This window comes from Oncorhynchus mykiss, chromosome 17 (assembly GCF_013265735.2).
Source record: "Oncorhynchus mykiss isolate Arlee chromosome 17, USDA_OmykA_1.1, whole genome shotgun sequence".
NCBI classification, from domain to species: domain Eukaryota; kingdom Metazoa; phylum Chordata; class Actinopteri; order Salmoniformes; family Salmonidae; genus Oncorhynchus; species Oncorhynchus mykiss.
In genome coordinates, this window is record NC_048581.1 from 64872494 (window position 1) to 64895109 (window position 22616).

Sequence of the window (22616 nt, forward strand, 5' to 3'; positions counted from 1 at the left end):
CAAGGTTAGCTGTACGTGTGTGTGTGTGTGTGTGTGTGTGTGTGTGTGTGTGTGTGTGTGTGTGTGTGTGTGTGTGTGTGTGTGTGTGTGTGTGTGTGTGTGTGTGTGTGTGTGTGTGTGTGTGTGTGTGTGGAGAGAGATGAGATAATTGGAGTCGGCCACAGGGTGAAGGGGTCAGAACTCCAGAGCTCCTTTGTCCAGAGAACTGACTCCTGATTGTTCTGACAGAAGCCAGGGCCAATGGCACAGCGCTCACACACACACATTGACACACACACATACTCAAACACACACGTGTTCATGTACACTTTCACACTCAGGCGAACACATTCTATGTTTTTGAAACATCATGATTCTGGTTACCTTTTCTGGATTCAAACCGTGGCCAGTCAGATGGTAGTGTGTTGTGGTCGTGGACTCATGGTCTCCTGTGTTATAGTTGTGTTATGGTTGTGTTGTGGTCATGGTCTCATGGTCTCCTGTGTTATAGTTGTGTTATGGTTGTGTTGTGGTCGTGGACTCATGGTCTCATGGTCTCCTGTGTTATAGTTGTGTTGTGGTCATGGTCTCATGGTCTCCTGTGTTATAGTTGTGTTATGGTTGTGTTGTGGTCATGGTCTCATGGTCTCCTGTGTTATAGTTGTGTTATGGTTGTGTTGTGGTCATGGTCTCATGGTCTCCTGTGTTATAGTTGTGTTATGGTTGTGTTGTTGTCATGGTCTCATGGTCTCCTGTGTTATAGTTGTGTTATGGTTGTGTTGTGGTCATGGTCTCATGTGTTATAGTTGTGTTATGGTTGTGTTGTGGTTATGGTCTCATGGTCTCCTGTGTTATAGTTGTGTTGTGGTCGTGGTCTTGGACTCATGGTCTCATGGTCTCCTGTGTTATAGTTGTGTTATGGTTGTGTTGCGGTCATGGTCTCATGGTCTCCTGTGTTATAGTTGTTTTATGGTTGTGTTGTGGTTGTGTTATGGTTGTGTTGTGGTCGGGGTCTCTTATGGTCTCCTGTGTTATAGTTGTGTTATGGTTGTGTTGTGGTCGGGGTCTCATGGTCTCCTGTGTTATAGTTGTTTTATGGTTGCGTTGTGGTTGTGTTATGGTTGTGTTGTGGTCGTGGTCGTGGACTCATGGTCTCATGATCTCCTGTGTTATAGTTGTGTTAAGGTTGTGTTGTGGTCATGGTCTCATGGTCTCCTGTGTTATAGTTGTGTTATGGTTGCGTTGTGGTTGTGTTATGGTTGTGTTGTGGTCGTGGTCGTGGACTCATGGTCTCATGATCTCCTGTGTTATAGTTGTGTTAAGGTTGTGTTGTGGTCATGGTCTCATGGTCTCCTGTGTTATAGTTGTGTTATGGTTGTGTTGTGGTTGTGTTATGGTTGTGTTGTGGTCGGGGTCTCATGGTCTCCTGTGTTATAGTTGTGTTATGGTTGTGTTGTGGTTGTGTTATGGTTGTGGTTGTGGACTCATGGTCTCCTGTTTTCTAGTTGTGTTATGGTTGTGTTATGGTTGTATTATAGTTGTGTTATAGTTGTGTTGTGGTTGTGTTATAGTTGTGTTCTGGTCGTGGTCTCTTATGGTCTTCTGTGTGTGTCTCTCTGTGCAGGCTAATGTTGGTCAGATGGACTCAGCAAAGGACATGTGGAAGATGATCGTTGGAAACCTCGCCCTCATCCAGGTACGAAACACTATGGAACATCCCACAACACCTAGATGGAACACTGGGGAACACAGAACAACATTCAACATTTTCCCAAACAAAACAGGTCACAGATATAAAACAAAATATGCCCAATCATTGTGTTACCATACATGAACAGTGTCAGATGTAAAAGTGCTGAATCTGTGGTTCATGGAACCCCTCAACCCCAGACTTTGGATCCCCAACAGTCACGTAACCTGCTAGATGGATCCCTGCGTGCTGGGTCAGCTCACCAGGGGGTTACAGGAAACTGACACACACACACACACACACACACACACACACTACAGTTTACAGTAACCCTTCCCTCCCTTTCTCTGCCTCCTAGGTCCAGGCCACAGTAGTAGGGTTCCTGGCATCCATCGCAGCAGTGATCTTTGGCTGGATCCCAGAGGGGAACTTTAGACTGGGACATGCTATCTTGCTGTGTGCCTCCAGTGTGGCTACCGCATTCATCGCCTCTCTGATACTAGGTACCACTAGGAGGATAGGAGACAATAATCTTTAATACTGATTGACGTTTTTCAGACTGTAATTATTCATAGGCACATGGTAACCCTAGATACGATTTGACAGCGGAAAATTGATAATATCAACTCAGCAAAAAAAGAAACGTCCTCACACTGTCAACTGCATTTAATTTCAGCAATTTTTACGAATTATCTTTGAAAGACAGGGTCCTGAAAAAGAGACATTTCTTTTTTTGCTGAGTTTATGTTACAAATTCCATAAAACTGATTATGATTGGTGGGTTTAACATTAAGCCCCTCTTTCTGTCTGCAGAGATCATTATGATTGGTGGGTTTAACATTAAGCCCCTCTTTCTGTCTGCAGGGATCATTATGATTGGTGGGTTTAACATTACGCCCCTCTTTCTGTCTGCAGGGATCATTATGATTGGTGGGTTTAACATTACGAACCCTCTTTCTGTCTGCAGGGATCATTATGATCGGTGTGATCATTGCAGCCAGGAAGGTGGGCATCAACCCTGACAACGTGGCCACGCCCATCGCTGCAAGTCTGGGAGACCTGATCACCCTCTCTCTGCTGGCTGGCATCAGCACAGGATTGTACAAGGAGCTAGGTACGACACACACACACACACATACACACACGAAAGATACAGCAACACACACACACACACTTGTGATACAGATACAAACACAGACACACAAACACACACTTGTGATCTCAGAATTAAATAGAACATGTATATATAGTGCATAGTATCGCTATGCTTGAGATACAGATACACACACACTCAAACACACTCATCACAAACACCCACTTTACGTTACACCAGGGGTGGGCAACTCCAGTCGTCGAGGGCCTGATTGGTGTAACAGTTTTGCCCCAGCTAACACACCTGACTCCAATAATCACCTAATCATGATCTTCAGTTTAGAATGCAGTTTGATTAATCGGCTGTGTTTGCTAGGGATGGAGAAAAAGTGTGACACCAATCCGGCCCTCAAGGACTGGAGTTCCCCACCCCGACTTTACACCTATCTGTCTCACCCCAGGGTGTGAGTGTGGCAGTAAAAGTCCCATTAGAAACACTTTAACTCACCCCTTAATAACTGCTAGACTCTTAAAGTAAGGATCTTATTTTAACATAGGCCTACTTGAGGTTTGGCTCCACCACTAACCTCACAGTGGTAGGGGATGTATGTATGTCTGACTGTGTGATCCCATAGCTACAGTGAGGGAAAAAAGTATTTGATCTTTTGATCTGCTGATTTTGTACGTTTGCCCACTGACAAAGAAATGATCAGTCTATCATTTTAATGGTAGGTTTATTTGAACAGTGAGAGACAGAATAACAACAACAAAAATCCAGAAAAACACATGTCAAAAAATGTTATAAATGGATTTGCATTTTAATGAGGGAAATAAGTATTTGACCCCCTCTCAATCAGAAAGATTTCTGGCTCCCAGGTGTCTTTTATACAGGTAACGAGCTGAGATTAGGAGCACACACTTAAAGGGAGTGCTCCTAATCTCAGTTTGTTACCTGTATAAAACACACCTGTCCACAGAAGCAATCAGTCAATCAGATTCCAAACTCTCCACCATGGCCAAGACCAAAGAGTTCTCCAAGGATGTCAGGGACAAGATTGTAGACCTACACAAGGCTGGAATGGGCTACAAGACCATCGCCAAGCAGCTTGGTGAGAAGGTGACAACAGTTGGTGCGAGTTTTCGCAAATGGAAGAAACACAAAAGAACTGTCAATCTCCCTCGGCCTGGGGCTCCATGCAAGATCTCACCTCGTGGAGTTGCAATGATCATGAGAACAGTAAGGAATCAGCCCAGAACTACACGGGAGGATCTTGTCAATGATCTCAAGGCAGCTGGGACCATAGTCACCAAGAAAACAATTGGTAACACACTACGCCGTGAAGGACTGAAATCCTGCAGCGCCCGCAAGGTCCCCCTGCTCAAGAAAGCACATATACATGACCGTCTGAAGTTTGCCAATGAACATCTGAATGATTCAGAGGACAACTGGGTGAAAGTGTTGTGGTCAGATGAGACCAAAATTGAGCTCTTTGGCATCAACTCAACTCGCCGTGTTTGGAGGAGGAGGAATGCTGCCTATGACCCCAAGAACACCACCCCCACCGTCAAACATGGAGGTGGAAACATTATGCTTTGGGGGTGTTTTTCTGCTAAGTGGACAGGACAACTTCACTGCATCAAAGGGACGATGGACGGGCCATGTACCGTCAAATCTTGGGTGAGAACCTCCTTCCCTCAGCCAGGGCATTGGAAATGGGTCGTGGATGGATATTCCAGCAAGACAATGACCCAAAACACACGGCCAAGGGAACAAAGGAGTGGCTCAAGAAGAAGCACATTAAGGTCCTGGAGTGGCCTAGCCAGTCTCCCGACCTTAATCCTGTAGAAAATCTGTGGAGGGAGCTGAAGGTTCGAGTTGTCAAACGTCAGCCTCGAAACCTTAATGACTTGGATAAGATCTGCAAAATCCCTCCTGAGATGTGTGCAAACCTGGTGGCCAAATATAAGAAACGTCTGACCTCTGTGATTGCCAACTAGGGTTTTGCCACCAAGTCATGTTTTGCAGAGGGGTCAAATACTTATTTCCCTCATTAAAATGCAAATCTATTTATAACATTTTTTGACATGCGTTTTTCTGGATTTTTTGTTGTTATTCTGTCTCTCACTGTTCAAATAAAACCTACCATTTAAATTATAGACGGGTCATTTCTTTGTCAGTGGGCAAACGTACAAAATCAGCAGGGGATCAAATACTTTTTTCCCTCACTGTATGCCGTCTAGTGTTAGCTCATCACCACACTCTGCGGCATGTGATTCAGAAAAAGGTGTTTTTTATTGCCCCCACGAGCACACATAAATACATGGAAACACTCACGATTTCCCATTCACACCCAGTCTGAGTTTCTATATTGAGCTGATGAAGTGTGTGTTATATAGCATAGCGATGATGTTAACCCCTGTGTGTGTGTGCGTGTTCTCTTATAGAGTTTAACGACTATGCCAACCCGTTGGTGTGTGCTGTGTTTGTGGCAATGACCCCTCTGTGGGTGCTGATCGCTCGGAGGATCCCGTCCACCAGAGAGGTGCTCTACTCAGGCTGGGAACCTGTCATCATTGCCATGGCAATCAGCAGGTACAAGACCTATGTTGAGCCACTCTCTCACCTGTGTCTCTTGTGTCTCGCCCCTTCTCTCCTCTCTCTGTGCCTAACTTTCCTCTCATCTGTGTATCTGTTCTCTAACCTGTCTCACCCACCTCACATCTGTGTCTCTGTTCTCTAACCTGTCTCACCCACCTCTCATCTGTGTCACTGTTCTCTAACCTGTCTCATCCACCTCTCATCTGTGTATCTGTTCTCTAACCTGTCTCACCCACCTCACATCTGTGTCTCTGTTCTCTAACCTGTCTCACCTACCTCTCATCTGTGTATCTGTTCTCTAACCTGTCTCACCTACCTCTCATCTGTGTCTCTGTTCTCTAACCTGTCTCACCCACCTCACATCTGTGTCTCTGTTCTCTAACCTGTCTCACCTACCTCTCATCTGTGTCTCTGTTCTCTAACCTGTCTCACCCACCTCACATCTGTGTCTCTGTTCTCTAACCGGTCTCACCTACCTCTCATCTGTGTCTCTGTTCTCTAACCTGTCTCATCCACCTCACATCTGTGTCTGTTCTCAAACTTGTCTCACCTACCTCTCATCTGTTTCTCTGTTCTCTAACCTGTCTCACCTACCTCATCTGTGTCTGTTCTCCAACTTGTCTCACCTACCTCTCATCTGTGTCTCTGTTCTCTAACCTGTCTCACCTCTCATCTGTGTCTCTGTTCTCTAACCTGTCTCACCCACCTCTTATCTATGTCACTGTTCTCTAACCTGTCTCTCCTACCTCTCATCTCTTCTGTCTCACCCGTGTCTGCTCTGTGTCTCTGCTCTGTTCTCTAACCTGTCTCACCCACCTCTTATCTATGTCACTGTTCTCTAACCTGTCTCTCCTACCTCTCATCTCTTCTGTCTCACCCGTGTCTGTCCTGTGTCTCACCTCCCCTCCTCTGTGCTCTCCTTAGTGTTGGGGGTCTGATCCTAGATAAGACTGTGTCCAACCCCAACTTTGCTGGTATGGCTGTCTTCACTCCTGTTATCAACGGTGAGACTCCTGGCATTGAAATACCCAGCACATAACCACTCATACACAACCACTGATACGAGACCCCTCATAGACTATGCCTGTCTGTCTCATGCGTGTACTGTGATGTGCTCTGCCAGGTGTGGGAGGTAACCTGGTTGCAGTGCAGGCCAGTAGAATCTCCACCTATCTGCACATGAACGGTATCCCAATGGGAGAGCCTGACCCGAACCCCAGAAAATGCCCCACTCCCTGCACCTCCTTCTTTGGCTCACGTGAGTATTGATTGGTTTTATGTTAAGGGTAAATGTTTACTGATGCAATATTGCAATCAAAATGTTGGTTTGTTGAGTGTTATTATGTAAACACGTCTTTCTTGCCCCTCTCTCTCAGATGTGAACTCTCGTTCGGCGCGGGTGCTCTTCCTCCTGGTCGCTCCAGGTCACCTGGTCTTCCTCTACACTATCAACTCCATGCAGGGAGGACACACCACTCTAACGTCCACATTCATTGCCTTTTATATGGCAGCTGCTCTACTGCAGGTACACGCACACGCACGCACCACTCACTCACACGCACCCCCCCCCCCCCCCCCCTCCCCTCCTCACAACTCTCCCTCTCTGTCTCTAGGTGTTGATCCTGTTGTACCTGGCTGACTGGATGGTCCACTGGATGTGGAGTAGGGGGATGAACCCTGATAACTTCTCTATTCCTTACCTGACGGCCCTGGGAGATCTGTTGGGGACCGGCTTCCTGGCCCTCTGCTTCCATGTCCTCTGGCTCATTGGAGACAGAGACACCGACGTGGGAGACTGAACATACACACACCTGGACAGCATACATACACGGCATCAACGCCAGAACACCGGAAACAACCTGAACAACGGAACTGTACAGTATCTCCCTTTAAACATCTGAACCACAGAACAGCTGAATGACTTTCAGACCCAGACCTAACCCCTGACCCTTTGACCCCAACCTCCTCCCCCCTCCCCTCACTGGGTCTCAGACTACTCAACTCTTTCTTTATTTGACTAAATAAGAGAGTTCTACTACTATTGTTTTTTATTATTATTACTACAATGATTATGATTATTATTGGTAATAGTGAATTTGATATGAATCTATATCTGTTTTATCTTTGGGCAGATTAATCCTCATTATTTTCAATGGGGACATTCTCCCTTGGGCCAGTCACGTTGGCCACATTTGTAAAGATGAGATATATTTTAAAGACTTGGGAAGACAGACAGCAAAAAAACTCACACAAGCCTAGAATGCTTTATCACCAAGTGCTATATATATATATATAAAGAGATGAATTAATGATGAGATAAGGGGCCGATTCCGATCCGAGTTACGCGCCTGTAAATGCAAGTGAATTCCCTTTTTATGCACTTTTCTCTGTACGCGTATTCTGACCTTGAATTTAAGCATGAGAATAGCATGATATTCACCCGCTATTCATTCAGGGTGGAGATCTAAGAAATTAAGGTGTGGTGGAGGTGGAGGACACTGTATTCTGACCTTGACTTAATTCCACCACCTTTACGCGCAAGGAAACCAGGAGTAAGATTGAGCGAACCTGCCGGTTCCAAGTGGAAAAAGCGTCTACTTTCTTTTTCCCAATAGAAATAACAGCTTTCTCCAATAACTATACATTGTAAATTGATAAGAGTGGTTGATAAGAGCTAGATAAATGAGTAATCCATTTGGAGAAGGGGATTGTAAATACACACAGCAATTGTTTTAGATGATTCTTCCTTATGATCCGTGGAGACGAATATGAAACCAAACTGAAAATCATATCAACATGACATGTATTGTGGCCCCTTTTAGGCTATAAATAGATGTGCTGTTATTCCACAGTTGTATTGTGTGCCTGTAATGGTCTGGGTGTAGCTGGTGCAGAGTCAGGCGCAGGACAGCAGAGATGAGTAACACAAGTAACTTTACTCAAATATTCGTAATACTGAGCCCACAATAACGTACTGAACATACATAAAACAATCACGCACAAAAAACATGGGGAAAACAGAGGGTTAAATAATGAACATGTAATTGGGGAATTGAAACCAGGTGTGTAAAACAAAGACAAAACAAATGGAAAATGAAAGGTGGATCGGCGATGGCTAGAAGGCCGGTGACGTAGACCGCTGAACGTCGCCCGAATAAGGAGAGGGACCGACTTCGGCGGAAGTCGTGACAGTGCCCTCATAATTTGCGTAGATGAAATTTGGAGACCCAAGCTTTAGGCTTCTGTAGGGCTGAACCTGCCCAGTTGATATAAGCGCTTTAAAATGTTTTAATTATATGCCCTGGCTTTTCTCCATTTTATTTTACAATTTGTATCATGTTAAATATTAGCCACTATCGGGAGCCACCATCAGTAATACACACATACATTTATAACTGTCACTTTAGTGTTAGTTCTTCAATTTGTACCTTACCCTTTGCATCATTCCAATCCGTTTACCTTTCCTTCCTTCCTCTGTCACATCCGTGAAGTTGTTCCTGAAGGTCGCTAGCATTACTGGATCATATTAGGTTAATGCTGTCCAATAATTAGGGACATGTAGCCTATTTGAATCATTATGGAACTCGGACCACACGTAGCAGTTTGACCATTGTCATACAGTTCCAATATTTGTTATTAAATTATTTATTTATTTTTATGTTACCCCTTTTTCTCCCCAACTTTGTGATATCCAATTGATAGTTACAGTCTTGTCCCATTGCTGCAACTCCGGTACGGACTCGGGAGAGGCGAAGGTTGAGAGCTGTGCGTCCCCCGAAACACAAGCCAACCCTTGACACAATGCCCGCTTAACCCAAAATCCAGCCGCACCAATGTGTCATAGGAAACACCGTACACCTGGCGACTGTGTCAGCGTGCATTGCGCCCTGCCCGCCACAGGAGTCGCTAGAGTGCGATAGGACAAGAACATCCCTGCCGGCCAAACCCTCCCCTAGCCCGGACGATGCTGGGCCAATTGTCCCGGTCACGGCCGGCTGCGACAGAGCCTAGACTCGACCCAGGATCTCTAGTGGCACATCTAGAATCACAATGCACTGCCTTAGACCACTACGCCACTCGGGAGGCCACCTTCCAATATTTAATGGATTGTACTTGATTCAGGATAAATTAAACTACTGTATTTTTGATTCATCAATATGTTTAGTGTGTAAAGGCTCTCCAAACCATTTTTTTCCTTATGATTCATACATACTTTCCTAACCCTAAAATGTGCCCAAATAATCTACACAATCACAGTATTTCTAAATCTATCAGTTGGTGCTGAAAAGGAGACGAATATGCATATACACTTCCGGTCAAACGTTTTAGAAGACCTACTCATTCAATGTTTTTTCTTTATTTTTACTATTTTATACTTTGTAGAATAATAGTGAAGTCATCACAACTAGGAAATAACACATATGGAATCATGTAGTTACCAAAAAAGTGTTAAACAAAACATATTTGAGATTTGAGGTTCTTCAGATAGTCACCCTTTGCCTTGATGACAGCTTTGCACACTCTTGGCATTCTCTCAACCAGCTTCATGAGGTAGTCACCTGGAATACATCTCAATTAACAGGTGTACCTTCTTCAAAGTTAATTTGTGGAATTGATTTCCTTCTTAATGCGTTTTAGCCAATCAATTGTGTTGTGACAAGGTAGGGGTGGTATACAGAAGATAGCCCTATTTGGTAAAAGACTAAGTCCATATTATGGCAAGAACAACTCAAATAAGCAAAGAGAAACAACATTCCATCATTACTTTAAGACATGAATTTCAGTCAACAAGGAAAATGTAAGAACTTTAAACATTTCTTTAAATGCAGTCTCAAAAACCATCAAGAGCTATGATGAAACTGGCTCTCATGAGGACCACCACAGGAATGGAAGACCCAAAGTTACCTCTGTTGCAGAAGATAAGTTCATTATAGTTACCAGCCTCAGAAATTGCAGCCCAAATAAATGCTTCACAGAGCTCAAGTAACAGACACATCTCAACATCAACTGTTCAGGGGAGTCTGTGTGAATCAGGCCTTCATGGTTGAATTGCTGCAAAGAAACCACTACTTAAGGACACCAATAATAAGAAGAGACTTGCTTGGGCCAAGAAACACGAGCAATGGACATTAGACCAATGGAAATCTATCCTTTGGTCTGATGCGTCCAAATTTGAGATTTTTGGTTACAACCGCCGTGTCTTTGTGAGACGTGGTGTGGGTGAACGGATGATCTCCGCATATGTGGTTCCCACCGTAAAGCTTGGAGGAGGAGGTGTTATGGTGTGGGGGTGCTTTACTGTTGACACTTTCTGTGATTTATTTAGAATTCAAGGCACACTTAACCAGCATGGCCACCACAGCATTCTGCAGCGAAACACCATCCCATCTGGTTTGGGCTTAGTGGGACTATCATTTGTTTTTCAACAGGAAAACGACCCAACACACACCTCCATGCTGTGTAATAGCTATTTGACCAAAAAGAAGAATGATGGAGTGCTGAATCAGATGACCTGGTCTCCACAATCCACCGACCTCAACTAAATTGAGATGGTTTTGGATGAGTCGGACCACGTGAAATAAAGCATCCAACAAGTGCTCAGCATATGTGAGAACTCCTTCAAGACTGTTGGAAAATAATTCTAGGGGAAGCTGGTTGAGAGAATGCCAAGAGTGTGCAAAGCTGTCATCAAGGCAAAGGGTGGCTTTTTGAAGAATCTCCAGTATAAAATATATTTTGATTTGTGTAACACTTTTTTGGTTACTACATGATTCCATATGTGTTATTTCTTAGTTTTAATGTCTTCACTATTCTACAGTGTAGAAAATAGTAAAAATAAAGAAAAACCCTTGGATGAGTAAGTGTTCCAAAACCTTTGACAGGTAGTGTATTTAGATGGCTTTCTTTCATTGATCCCTTTATTCTGAACCAATGTATTCTAATGAGTTGGTTGACAAAATTCAAATTTCAAATACCCCGTATTTAAGGGATGTCTTAAGACAAATGTACTGAAAACCGTATTGATTGAAAACAGCACAAGAAAATCTGTTGGCCAACTAGCGGTGGGGTTTTTAGCAGTTTAATTAAATATATTCAGCATGCTCAAGGGAACCACGTCTGCAAAGCCCGTTTCGTACCTGCATAAGGTAAGTCTGAATACCAACTACTGAGCAGTGCGTATCAAAGGCATTCATTTCCTAAGTCGGAATCGGTCCCTATGTGAACAATGTTTGATGAAGGGGAGTGCACAGGGCCTTAAATGACCATCCCAATTTGCCTTGCCTTTAGAGTAGTGATTCAGTGGGGTATGCTGCACAGGGACCCGGATCAGAATGTATAGACCTGAATCCACTTAGGTAACAACCTTCCATCCCAGTCAGTAGACTGAACACTAACCTGAACAGAAACAGGAAGTGTTAACATCTCTGGGTAGAAGTTGCTTTTTAAGCACAGATCTTGGATCAGCTTACCCTTCCCAAATCCTAACCTGAACCATTGGGGAGAGATGAAAACATACCTAACCATATATCAGCAGTGAGAGGCAACTTCAAACTATTCTGTGGACAGAGGTCACTAACGTGGTGCCAGGTCGTAAGGTCAGGTGCCAGGAACCTCTATACACAATCATGTTTCACACTCAGTTGGAGGGTTGTTTCTTGAATTAAAGTCAGCCCAGTTCTTGCCAATCCTGTCCTTAGCGGTCCCTGGGGCGGCAGCGCCCCACAACTAAGTGTCAACACTTCCTTGTTCTCCCCTAAATCCCCCCAAAGGGCTATGATAGTGAAATGTCTTAAATTAGATTGTTGTTTCTTTGTTTACTTTTTTTGCACACAAACACTTAGCCCAAATTTCTGTCTCTATGTTTGTCCGGCCTGCCGAAGTTTCTGGCAGGATGACGGTTATGCACAAACATAGCTGCAGGAAGTAGGGGTGCTGAGGGTGCTGCAGCACCCCCTGATAAATCTGAGAAAACTAAAATAATATTTATAAAAATGTTAATGTGTCTTCGTTGCCTCCTCCCCCTGTCAACAAGCACCCCCAGCCCAAAACATCTTCCTGCGGCCATGCACACATAGGTTTCACCGAGGTTAGAGTGGCCTTACTGGGAGGCCAGAGAGAGACCAGAGAGGGTAGAGACAGCTCTTATTGAGAAAGAGGCCTGTCTAGGTGAAATCTGCTCTCCTAATTGTATGACATGTTTTCCAGCGCAAGAAATTAGGAGAATCTGTAAAAAAAGATGGCTTTACTTGTTTGGTGTGTTCTGATTGGAAGACTTAACTGGGCTTCAGTGGTGAGTGAGGAAAGACAGGATGTCAACTGATGTGAGATGAACGTTATCAAAAATTGAAGTTTGTTGAAGGATGATTTGTCAAGCCAATATTCCCACCATTATGGATATCATGTAACAAAATGTCATGTCTCTCTCTCTCGATCTCTCTGTTAGGGATATCATGTCACAAAATGTCATGTCTCTCTCTCTCTCGATCTCTCTGTTAGGGATATCATGTAACAAAATGTCATGTCTCTCTCTCTCTCTCTCTCTCTCTCTCTGTTAGGGATATCGTGTAACAAAATGTCATGTCTCTCTCTCTCGGTTAGGGATATCGTGTAACAAAATCTCATGTCTCTCTCCCTTTCTCTTTATCATGGGATAACACACAACGTCACACACAATGTGCAGCTGACCTACAATATCTGACAGATAGACGCCATGCTTCAAAATGGTCTCTTATCCAACCCTCATCTACCTACTGTCAGTATAGACACTAATTCTCTACGCAGCAGAGCCCAGCTTGATGGTGAAATGCATGTGTTATCATCTGATGTTTATCAGGTGCTTGTTAGATTTCTATGATTTTAAGGGGCCAGCAGAATGCATGTGCAGGGCACATAATATGAATATGCAAAACTTGTGTGTCATGAATTAAGTTTCCTTCTCTTTAAAATTATAATTTTTTCCTGCTTAGTTTTGTGACCCATTTTACAAAGTAGAAGTTGAGTCTGTTAGATTTTTATTTATTTTTCCTAATCCTTCTGTCATCTTGTGTGTTGGTCATAGAGAATGATTATGTCATGTCTATAATTGAGGCAGCCCCAGTGGATTATAGTGTCACTGTGTGGAAAGTACTGTAGTATACACATAGACACCAGATGGAGAGATTGTCATACGTGTGAATATGTCATGTTGCTGATCGCCTCTGTGCTGATCGCCTCTCTGTTCACCATTCCCTTCATCTAGATTCTAGAACCTGTATCCAAGATTCTGATCTAGGACCTGTGTTTTCTAGATTCTAGAACTTGTATCTTCTTTTTTCTAGAACCTGGGTATTCTAGAACCTTTATCTTTGGTTGTAGAATCTATACCTTCTGAATACTAGAAAATGTATCCAAGATTCTATTCTAGAACCTTTCCTCTGGATTCTAAAACCTGTATCCTTGATTATATAATCTATACCCTCTGGATTCTAGAAGCTGTATCCAAGATTATATTCTAGAAAGTCCTCTGGATTCTTGAAGCAGAAGCCTGGATGTTAGTGAACCTGTGCCAGCATTCTGCCCCAGCACGGGTCAGAGGTTGTGAATACTTCTTCAGGGGAAGGAATGCTTTGTCTATTTATTTTTAGATGCACACAAAGCAAATTGTACATACTATATTTATTCTATAAATAAGGTGTTTATTTTTAATTTCCTTTTGTCTCAGTTCGCCGTTTTTGTAATTGTTTATCACATTTTCTTTTCTTTTTTTGTTAATTCTTTTTTCTTGCCTCGGGCCAGTAGAGCTTCAGCGCTAACCGCGGTAGATTAGCGGCTAAGTTAACGAACAGAACAGCGTGGTGCCTAATATCTCATGAACCTCACTGAGGGCAGGGGCCCAAACATAGGTGGCCTTAACCAATCAAGAGCCAAGCTCAAGACATAGTAACAAATCAGGAGCCAGGCTCACCACAGAGTAGCATCTCTTTAATTAGCTTTGAGTAATAACTGATGTATGTTGATTTGATGTTGTTGATTTGATGAGTGAATGAGCAGTCTAAGAGAGAGGCTGCATGGCTGTAAAGGCTGCAGTGTTTGGGAATCACTGGGGCCAGAATCTTCTATTTAGAACATAAATGAATAGATGGATATTGTAAATAGAAGGTGCTGACTAGGGCAACTCTGGGTTGGGTTAGGAACAGACTCAGTGGTGGGACGACACCGAAGTTTAGAAAGTATAACGGACTGATCAACCTTCCCCATAACCCATACCCATGTGGGCAACTCTGGGTTGGGTTAGGAACAGACTCAGTGGTGGGACGACACCGAGGTTTAGAAAGTATAACGGACTGATCAACCTTCCCCATAACCCATACCCATGTGGGCAACTCTGGGTTGGGTTAGGAACAGACTCAGTGGTGGGACGACACCGAGGTTTAGAAAGTATAACGGACTGATCAACCTTCCCCATAACCCATACCCATGTGGGCAACTCTGGGTTGGGTTAGGAACAGACTCAGTGGTGGGACGACACCGAGGTTTAGAAAGTATAACGGACTGATCAACCTTCCCCATAACCCATACCCATGTGATACACTACACTGTATCTTCAGAAAGGCATAACACACACACACACACACACACCATACATACTGTACATGCATACAGATATACACACACAAACACACACATACCTCCACTCTCTCTCTCTCTGTAACCCCATGACTGTAGTGGGGTTCTCTCTCTGCAGTACTTTCTAAATGGCTGGAATTAAAGGACTATATCATTTCGTACCACTCTTCAGTAATCCTATGGTCTTCTGTGAATCCCTCTGTCTTTGTGTGTGTGTGTTATGCCTTTCTGAAGATGCAATGTTATGTATGACATGGGTTATTGAGTGTCCTTGTGATAGAGGGGAGTAGCTCGCTCTCTGACACACACACACAGATGTTTGGTGCTGTCATCTAGTTCACAACCAAACACACACACTGGGTCCTGGTTCTCTTATCAGAGATACAACTGTCTCAGTGCAATGTATCAGCTCAACACTGAATCTTGGAAGACAACTGTTTTTTTTTAGAAATTTAACCTCAGTAGATATGGATTTGAAAAGTGAAAGAAATGACCTAGCCTAGAGCACCATACACATTTTATGATGTTTATTTAGGAATGTAATTCTACAATAATTACAATAATATATTACATTTAGTTCCCTCATGTGAAAATTTGTCGTCTCCATGAGATAAATAATGAATAAAGAGTATAAACTCATTACTGCACCTGATGTTGAGTAAGCAGTGTCTAATGTCAATCAGAATAATACAATACACACACTAGCGGTGTGCTCCTCTACAAAGCTATGAACTAGACTGGCAAAACATGTTGAGTCTGACCAAGAACACAGAAAAACCAAAACAACATTTGCATAGCTAATCCTTCTTGTCCAATATAAGTATAAGTATATAAATGTGTCTGTATGATAAGTGCCATGTTGGTAACAAACACAACAGAATAGAGTAATGGCTAAAGCTTCTGTGTAATACAGATTAAAAACCAGGTAGTTTGGGTCCTGGATGCTGAGTGGCTGAAACAGCATTTGAGCCATGTGTTTACTGTATCAGACACCACGGGTATGAATCAAAATACTTGTTTACTGTTCTATTTATGTTGGTAACCAGTTTATAATAGCAATAAGGTGCCTCAGGGGTTTGTGGTATATGACCGATATACCACAAACGCTCTGCTTTATTTACATGTTTGGTATGTTTTATATAAAAAGCCTAAGGGCTGTTCTTTTTTTTTACCCCCTTTTTTCTCCCCAATTTCGTGGTGTCCAATTGTTAGTCGTTACTGTCTTGTCTCATTGCTACAACTCCCGTACTGGCTCGGGAGAGGCGTAGGTCGAGAGCCATGCATCCTCCGAAACACAACCTAGCCGCACTGCTTCTTAACACAGCGTGCATCCAACCCGGAAGCCAGCCGCACCAATGTTCCTGAGGAAACACCGTACACCTAGCGACCTGGTCAGCGTGCACTGCGCCCGGCCCGCCACAGGGGTCGCTAGTGCGCGATGAGACAAGCCCTGCCGGCCAAGCCCTCCCTAACCCGGACGACGCTAGGCCGATTGTGCGCTGTCCCATGGGCCTCCCGGTCACGGCCAGCTGCGACAGAGCCTGGGCTCGAACCGAGAGTCTCTGGTGGCACAGCTAGCACTGCAATGTTATGTATGACATGGGTTATTGAGTGTCCTTGTGATAGAGGGGAGTAGCTCGCTCTCTGACACACACACACGGATGTGCCACCCGGGAGGCCCTAAGGGCTGTTCTTAAGCACCAGTTTACAGTTGAAGCTGTTTCCCTTTTAGCTATAGCTGTAAAAAGTGTTAGTGGCCTCAGACTATTTAGCTAGCTCGAATCAGCTAATCTGCCATGATGGATATCAGAAATTGGCTTTGCCAAAGTACCCAAACAAAGGAGAAGGAGAGCAATGAGCAGCAGCAGCAAACCACTGAGGCCACTGCAAAGCCCAACAGTGATAATTCTGCCAAGCTCCAGCTAGTTCTGTGTGCAGAGCCTACCCATCCTTTTACAAACACCGCCATAATGGCTCACAGTAGCCTCCACCTCTGACTGTTCCTGATTATCTTGGAACAGAGGAGCCAGCCCAGGTTAGCCTAGAATCATACCCTAGCCGCAGGTTCTGTCCAAAAACACTCATTTAATAGAAACTGCTTCATAGGAAGAAAGTGGCAGTAATACTCAGATACTGCATATGCTGCATTTCGTTTCACATGTGGTAAGTTCTGTGTTGGGTCCAATGATAATGCAGACAAGGCCTTCACCCAAGATGGGTATTCTAACTGGAAGAATTCTATTGATAGTACCAAAGGATTTGCTAGGCACCATCAAGCAAGGACCGTTTGAAATGCACTGCGGAAAGAAAAACCTAGTTTGAAGTGCTTGGGAATATTGGTGTCAACACTTGTTAATGATGGGCAGCTGGAAAGAAATCACATGTATTTGTCGGCAATTGTGGACATCATTGAGTTCCTTATTTCAAACCAGCAACCACTGAGGGGGACATTGGACGCGTTAGTGTCAAGAGGGCAGTAGACGTTTTCTGTCTATGATGTTATATACTCTGAAAGACAAGGAACTTGCCACGGTGTTTAGCCCCATGCCCCACAATGCCTCATACATGTCACATGATATTCAAATGACATCACTCATGAGAGATATTGTCACTGAGGAAATAGTTAAAGAAATCAGAGAATCTTGGTACACACTGATGGTAGACGGGATCCTACTGGATGTGAAAATATAGCCATTGTCACTCATTACCTGGTTTAAAACAATAACATGTGAGAGAGGCTGCCAATATGTGAGAGATGTTGCTTCAATATATCCACATCATTTTCATACCTCATGATGCCATCTATTTTGTGCAGTGCACCAGTCCCTCCTGCAGAAAAACACCCCCACAACATGATGCTGCCACCCCCGTGCTTCACGGTTGGGATGGTGTTCTTCGGTTTGCAAGCCTCCCCCTTTTTCCTCCAAACATAACAATGGTCATTATGGCCAAACAGTTCTACTTTTGTTTCATCAGACCAGAGGGCATTTCTCCAAAAAGTACAATCTTTGTCACAATGTACATTTGCAAACTGCAGTCTGGCTTTTTTATGGCGGTTTTGGAGCAGTGGCTTCTTCATTGCTGAGCGGCCTTTCAGGTTATGTTGATATAGGACTTGTTTTACTGTGGATATAGATACTTTTGTACCCGTTTCCTCCAGCATCTTCACAAGGTTCTTTGCTGTTGTTCTGGGATTGATTTGCACTTTTCGCACCAAAGTACATTAATCTCTAGGAGACAGAATGCGTCTCCTTCCTGAGTGGTATGACAGCTGCGTGGTCCCATGGGGTTTATACTTGCATACTATTGTTTGTACCGATGAACGTGGCACCTTCAGGCGTTTGGAAATTGCTCCCAAGGATGAACCAGACTTGTCAGGTCTACAAATTTTTTTCTGAAGTCTTGGCGGATTTCTTTTGATTTTCCCATGATGTCAAGCAAAGAGGCACTGGGTTTGAAGGTAGGCCTTAAAATACATCCACAGGTATACCTCCAACTGACTCAAATGATGTCAATTAGCCTATCAGAAGCTTCTAAAGCCATGACATAATTTTCGGGAATTTTTCAAGTTGTTTAAAGGCACAATCAACTTAATGTATGTAAACTTCTCACCCACTGGAATTGTGATACAGTGAATTATATGTGAAATAATCTGTATGTAAACAATTGTTGTAAAAATGACTTGTGTCATGCACAATGTAGATGTCCTAACCGACTTGCCAAAACTACAGTGTGTTAACAATAAATTTGCAGAGTGGTTGAAAAACGAGTTTTAACGACTCCAACCTAAGTGTATGTAAACTTCCGAACTTCAACTGTATTTAGGATGAACCATGACTACACTACAGTGTATACATATAAAGTGGGTAAAACAGTATGTAAACATTATTAAAGTGGCTAGTGTTCAATGACTAATTACACTGAATAAAAATATAAACGCAACATGTAAAGTGTTGGTCCCATGTTTCATGAACTGAAAGATCCCAGAAATGTTCCATACCCACAAAAATATAATTTCTCTAAAATGGTGTGTACAAATTTGTTTACATCCCTGTTAATGAGCAATTCTCATTTGATAAAATAATCCATCCACCAGGCAGGTGTGACATATCAAGAAGGTCATTAAATAGCATGATCATTACACAGGTGCACCTTATACTGGGGACAATAAAAGGCCACTAAAATGTTTCGTTTTGTCACACAATGCCACAAATGTCTCAAGTTTTGAGGGAGCATGCATTTGGCATGCTGACTGCTGGAATGCCTACCAGCGTATTTACCAGATAATGTAATGTTCATTTCTCTATATGCTGGCGTTGTGTGTGTTGGTGGTTTGCTGATGTCAGCGTTGTGAACAGAGTGCCCCATGCTGGCGATGGGGTTATGGTATTGGCCGGCATAAGCGGACAACGAACACAATTGCATTTTATCAATGTCAATTTGAATGCACAGAGATACCGTGATGAGATCCTGAGGCCCATAGTCGTGCCGCCATCACCTCATGTTTTAGCATGAGAATGCACGGCCCCATGTCTCAAGGATCAGTACATAATTCCTGGAAGCTGAAGATGTCCCAGTTCTTTCATGGCCTGCATACTCACCAGACATGTCACCCATTGAGCATGTATGGGATGCTCTGGGTTGACCTATACGATAGCATGCTCCAGTTCCCGCCAATATCCAACAACTTCGCACAGCCATTGAAGAGGAGAGGGACAACATTCTACAGGCCACAATCAACATCCTGATCAACTCTATGAGAAGGAGATGTGTTATGCTGCATGAGGAAAATGGTGGTCACACCAGATACTGACTGCTTTTCTGATCCACGCCCCTACCTTTTTTAAGGTATCTGTGACCAACAGATGCACATCTGTATTTTCAGTCATGTGAAATTCATGATTAGGGCCTATTGAATTTACACTGAACAAAAATATGAACTCAACATGTAAAGTTGAGGGACTGGGCAATTGGCATGCTGACTGCCAGGGAATTGAATGTTCATTTCTCTACCATAAGCTGCCTCCAACGTCATTTTAGAGAATTTAGCAGTACGTTCAACCGGTCTCTTAACCGCAGACCACGTATAACCACGCCAGCCCAGGACCTCCATATCCGGCTTCTTCACCTGCGGAGTCGTCTGAGGCGACCGCGTAGCCATTTTGTGGTGAAAAATGTATTCTTATTGGCTGGACCTGGCTCCCCAGTGGATGAGCCTATGCCCAACAAGGCCCACTCATGGCTGCACCCCTGCCCAGTCATGTGAAATCCATAGATTTGGGCCTAGTTCATTTATTCCAATTGACTGATGTCCTTCTATTAACTGTAACTCAGTCAAATCTTTGAAGATGTTGCATGAAGCATTCATATTTTTGTAATAGGGCAGCAGCCTCTAAGGTGCAGGGTAGAGTACTGGTTGGGATCCAGCTCGTGCTACAGAATCCTACTCATTAGGCTACTCTACGTGCTTAATTTACATCCCCTTTGCTTTGAGCCAGCTCATGCCCTGGGGGCAGCCCGGTTTCAAATCCAATGCAATCAACACTAACACGGTTCCCTTAATTGCCCGGGCATTAATCAAATCCCATCATTCATTTCCTCGCTTCCTTTTTCAATTTAATGTATGGACAATAGTGGTTAGAGTGTTGGACTAGTAACCGAAAGGTTGCAAGTTCAAATCCCCGAGCTGACAAGGTACAAATCTGTCGTTCTGCCCCTGAACAGGCAGTTAACCCACTGTTCCTAGGCCGTCATTGAAAATAAGAATTTGTTCTTAACTGACTTGCCTAGTTAAATAAAGGTAAAATAAAATACAAAATATGTAACAACATTCAGGTAACCTGAGTTATATTAGCTAATTATCAAGGTCAATGTTTTTATTTTAAAAGTAACTCAAGTAACTATTTCAGTACTCTTTCCACCCCTGCTAGGAGAGCAGTGGAAGTTGATAAAAAAACATTTATTGATTGATAAAACCAATGGGTTTTATAGATAGAAAATCCATTTTACAAACCAGGTTTCCATCCAACCTTTTTATGCGAGTAAAGTGCATGTCTGATAAAAAAAATCATGACAGGCCTGATGGAAACAAAATATATGTTGTTAAACTTTCCACGTGACAAATCAAAATACGCCAAACAAGGTGGGATCTTTTTATGTTGTTAAATGAATTCTGCTCCATTCCTGCCATTATTGAAAGAGATCGTGATACCTCGCATCTCAAAATAGGGCTAATTAATGTTAGATCCCTCACTTCAAAGGCAGTTATAGTCAATTAACTAATCACTGATCACAATCTTGATGTGATTGGCCTGACAAACATGGCTTAAGCCTGATGAATTGACTGTGTTAAATGAGGCCTCACCTCCTGGTTACACTAGTGACCATATCCCCCGTGCATCCCTCAAAGGCGGAGGTGTTGCTAACATTTACGATAGCAAATTTCAATTTACAAAAAAAAAAAAAACCTTTTTGTCCTTTGAGTTTCTAGTCATGAAATCTATGCAGCCTATTCAATCACTTTTTATAGCTACTGTTTACAGGCCTCCTGGGCCATTTACAGCGTTCCTCACTGAGTTCCCTGAATTCCTATCGGACCTTGTAGTCATAGCGGATAATATTCACATTTTTGGTGACTTTAATATTCACATGGAAAAGTCCACAGACCCACTCCAAAAGGCTTTCGGAGCCATCATCATCTCAGTGGGTTTTGTCCAACATGTCTCTGGACCTACTCACTGTTACAGTCATACTCTGGACCTAGTTTTGTCCCATAGAATAAATGTTGTGGATCTTAATGTTTTTCCTCATTATCCTGGACTATCGGACCACCATTTTATTACGTTTGCAATCACAACAAATAATCTGCTCAGACCCCAACCAAGGAGCATCGTGCTATAAATTCTCAGACAACCCAAAGATTCCTTGATGCCCTTCCAGATTCCCTCTGCCTACCCAAGGACTTCAGAGGACAAAAATCAGTTAACCACCTAACTGAGGAACTCAATTTAACCTTGCGCAATACCCTAGATGCAGAAGCATCCCTAAAAACTAAAAACATTTGTCATAAGAAACTAGCTCCCTGGTATACAGAAAATACCCGAGCTCTGAAGCAAGCTTCCAGAAAATTGGAACGGAAATGGCGCCACACCAAACTGGAAGTCTTCCGACTAGCTTGGAAAGACAGTACCTTGCAGTATCGAAGAGCCCTCACTGCTGCTCGATCATCCTATTTTTCCATCTTAATTGAGGAAAATAGCAACAATCCAACATTTATTTTTTATACTGTCGCAAAGCTAACAAAAAGCAGCATTCCCCAAGTGAGGATGGCTTTCACTTCAGCAGTAATAAATTCATTAACTTCTTTGAGGAAAAGATCATGATCATTAGAAAGCAAATTACGGACTCTTTAAATCTGCATCAGTTTGTTATATCTGGAGTACTTCTCTTGTCTTATCCGGTGTCCTGTGTGAATTTGCTCTCTCTAATTCTCTCTTTCTTTCTCTCTCTCGGAGGACCTGAGCCCTGGGACCATGCCTCAGGACTACCTGGCATGATGACTCCTTGCTGTCCCCAGTCCACCTGGCCGTGCTGCTGCTCCAGTTTCAACTGTTCTGCCTGCGGCTATGGAACCCTGACCTGTTCACGGGA

General features: G+C 43.3%; 1 protein-coding gene across 1 annotated transcript in view; it reads left to right on the forward strand.

The window, feature by feature from the left end:
• The window catches only part of LOC110494391 (solute carrier family 41 member 1), a 34184-nt gene extending 25526 nt beyond the window's left edge, over positions 1 to 8658 (forward strand). The window contains exons 4-11 of the mRNA XM_036950443.1: positions 1604 to 1675; positions 2028 to 2172; positions 2637 to 2783; positions 5207 to 5354; positions 6285 to 6364; positions 6484 to 6618; positions 6737 to 6885; positions 6974 to 8658. Coding sequence (XP_036806338.1) covers positions 1604 to 1675; positions 2028 to 2172; positions 2637 to 2783; positions 5207 to 5354; positions 6285 to 6364; positions 6484 to 6618; positions 6737 to 6885; positions 6974 to 7159 — 1062 coding nt within the window. The 3' untranslated portion in view covers positions 7160 to 8658. The remainder of the gene's footprint in view (positions 1 to 1603; positions 1676 to 2027; positions 2173 to 2636; positions 2784 to 5206; positions 5355 to 6284; positions 6365 to 6483; positions 6619 to 6736; positions 6886 to 6973) is intronic.
• Positions 8659 to 22616: the final 13958 nt, after the last annotated feature.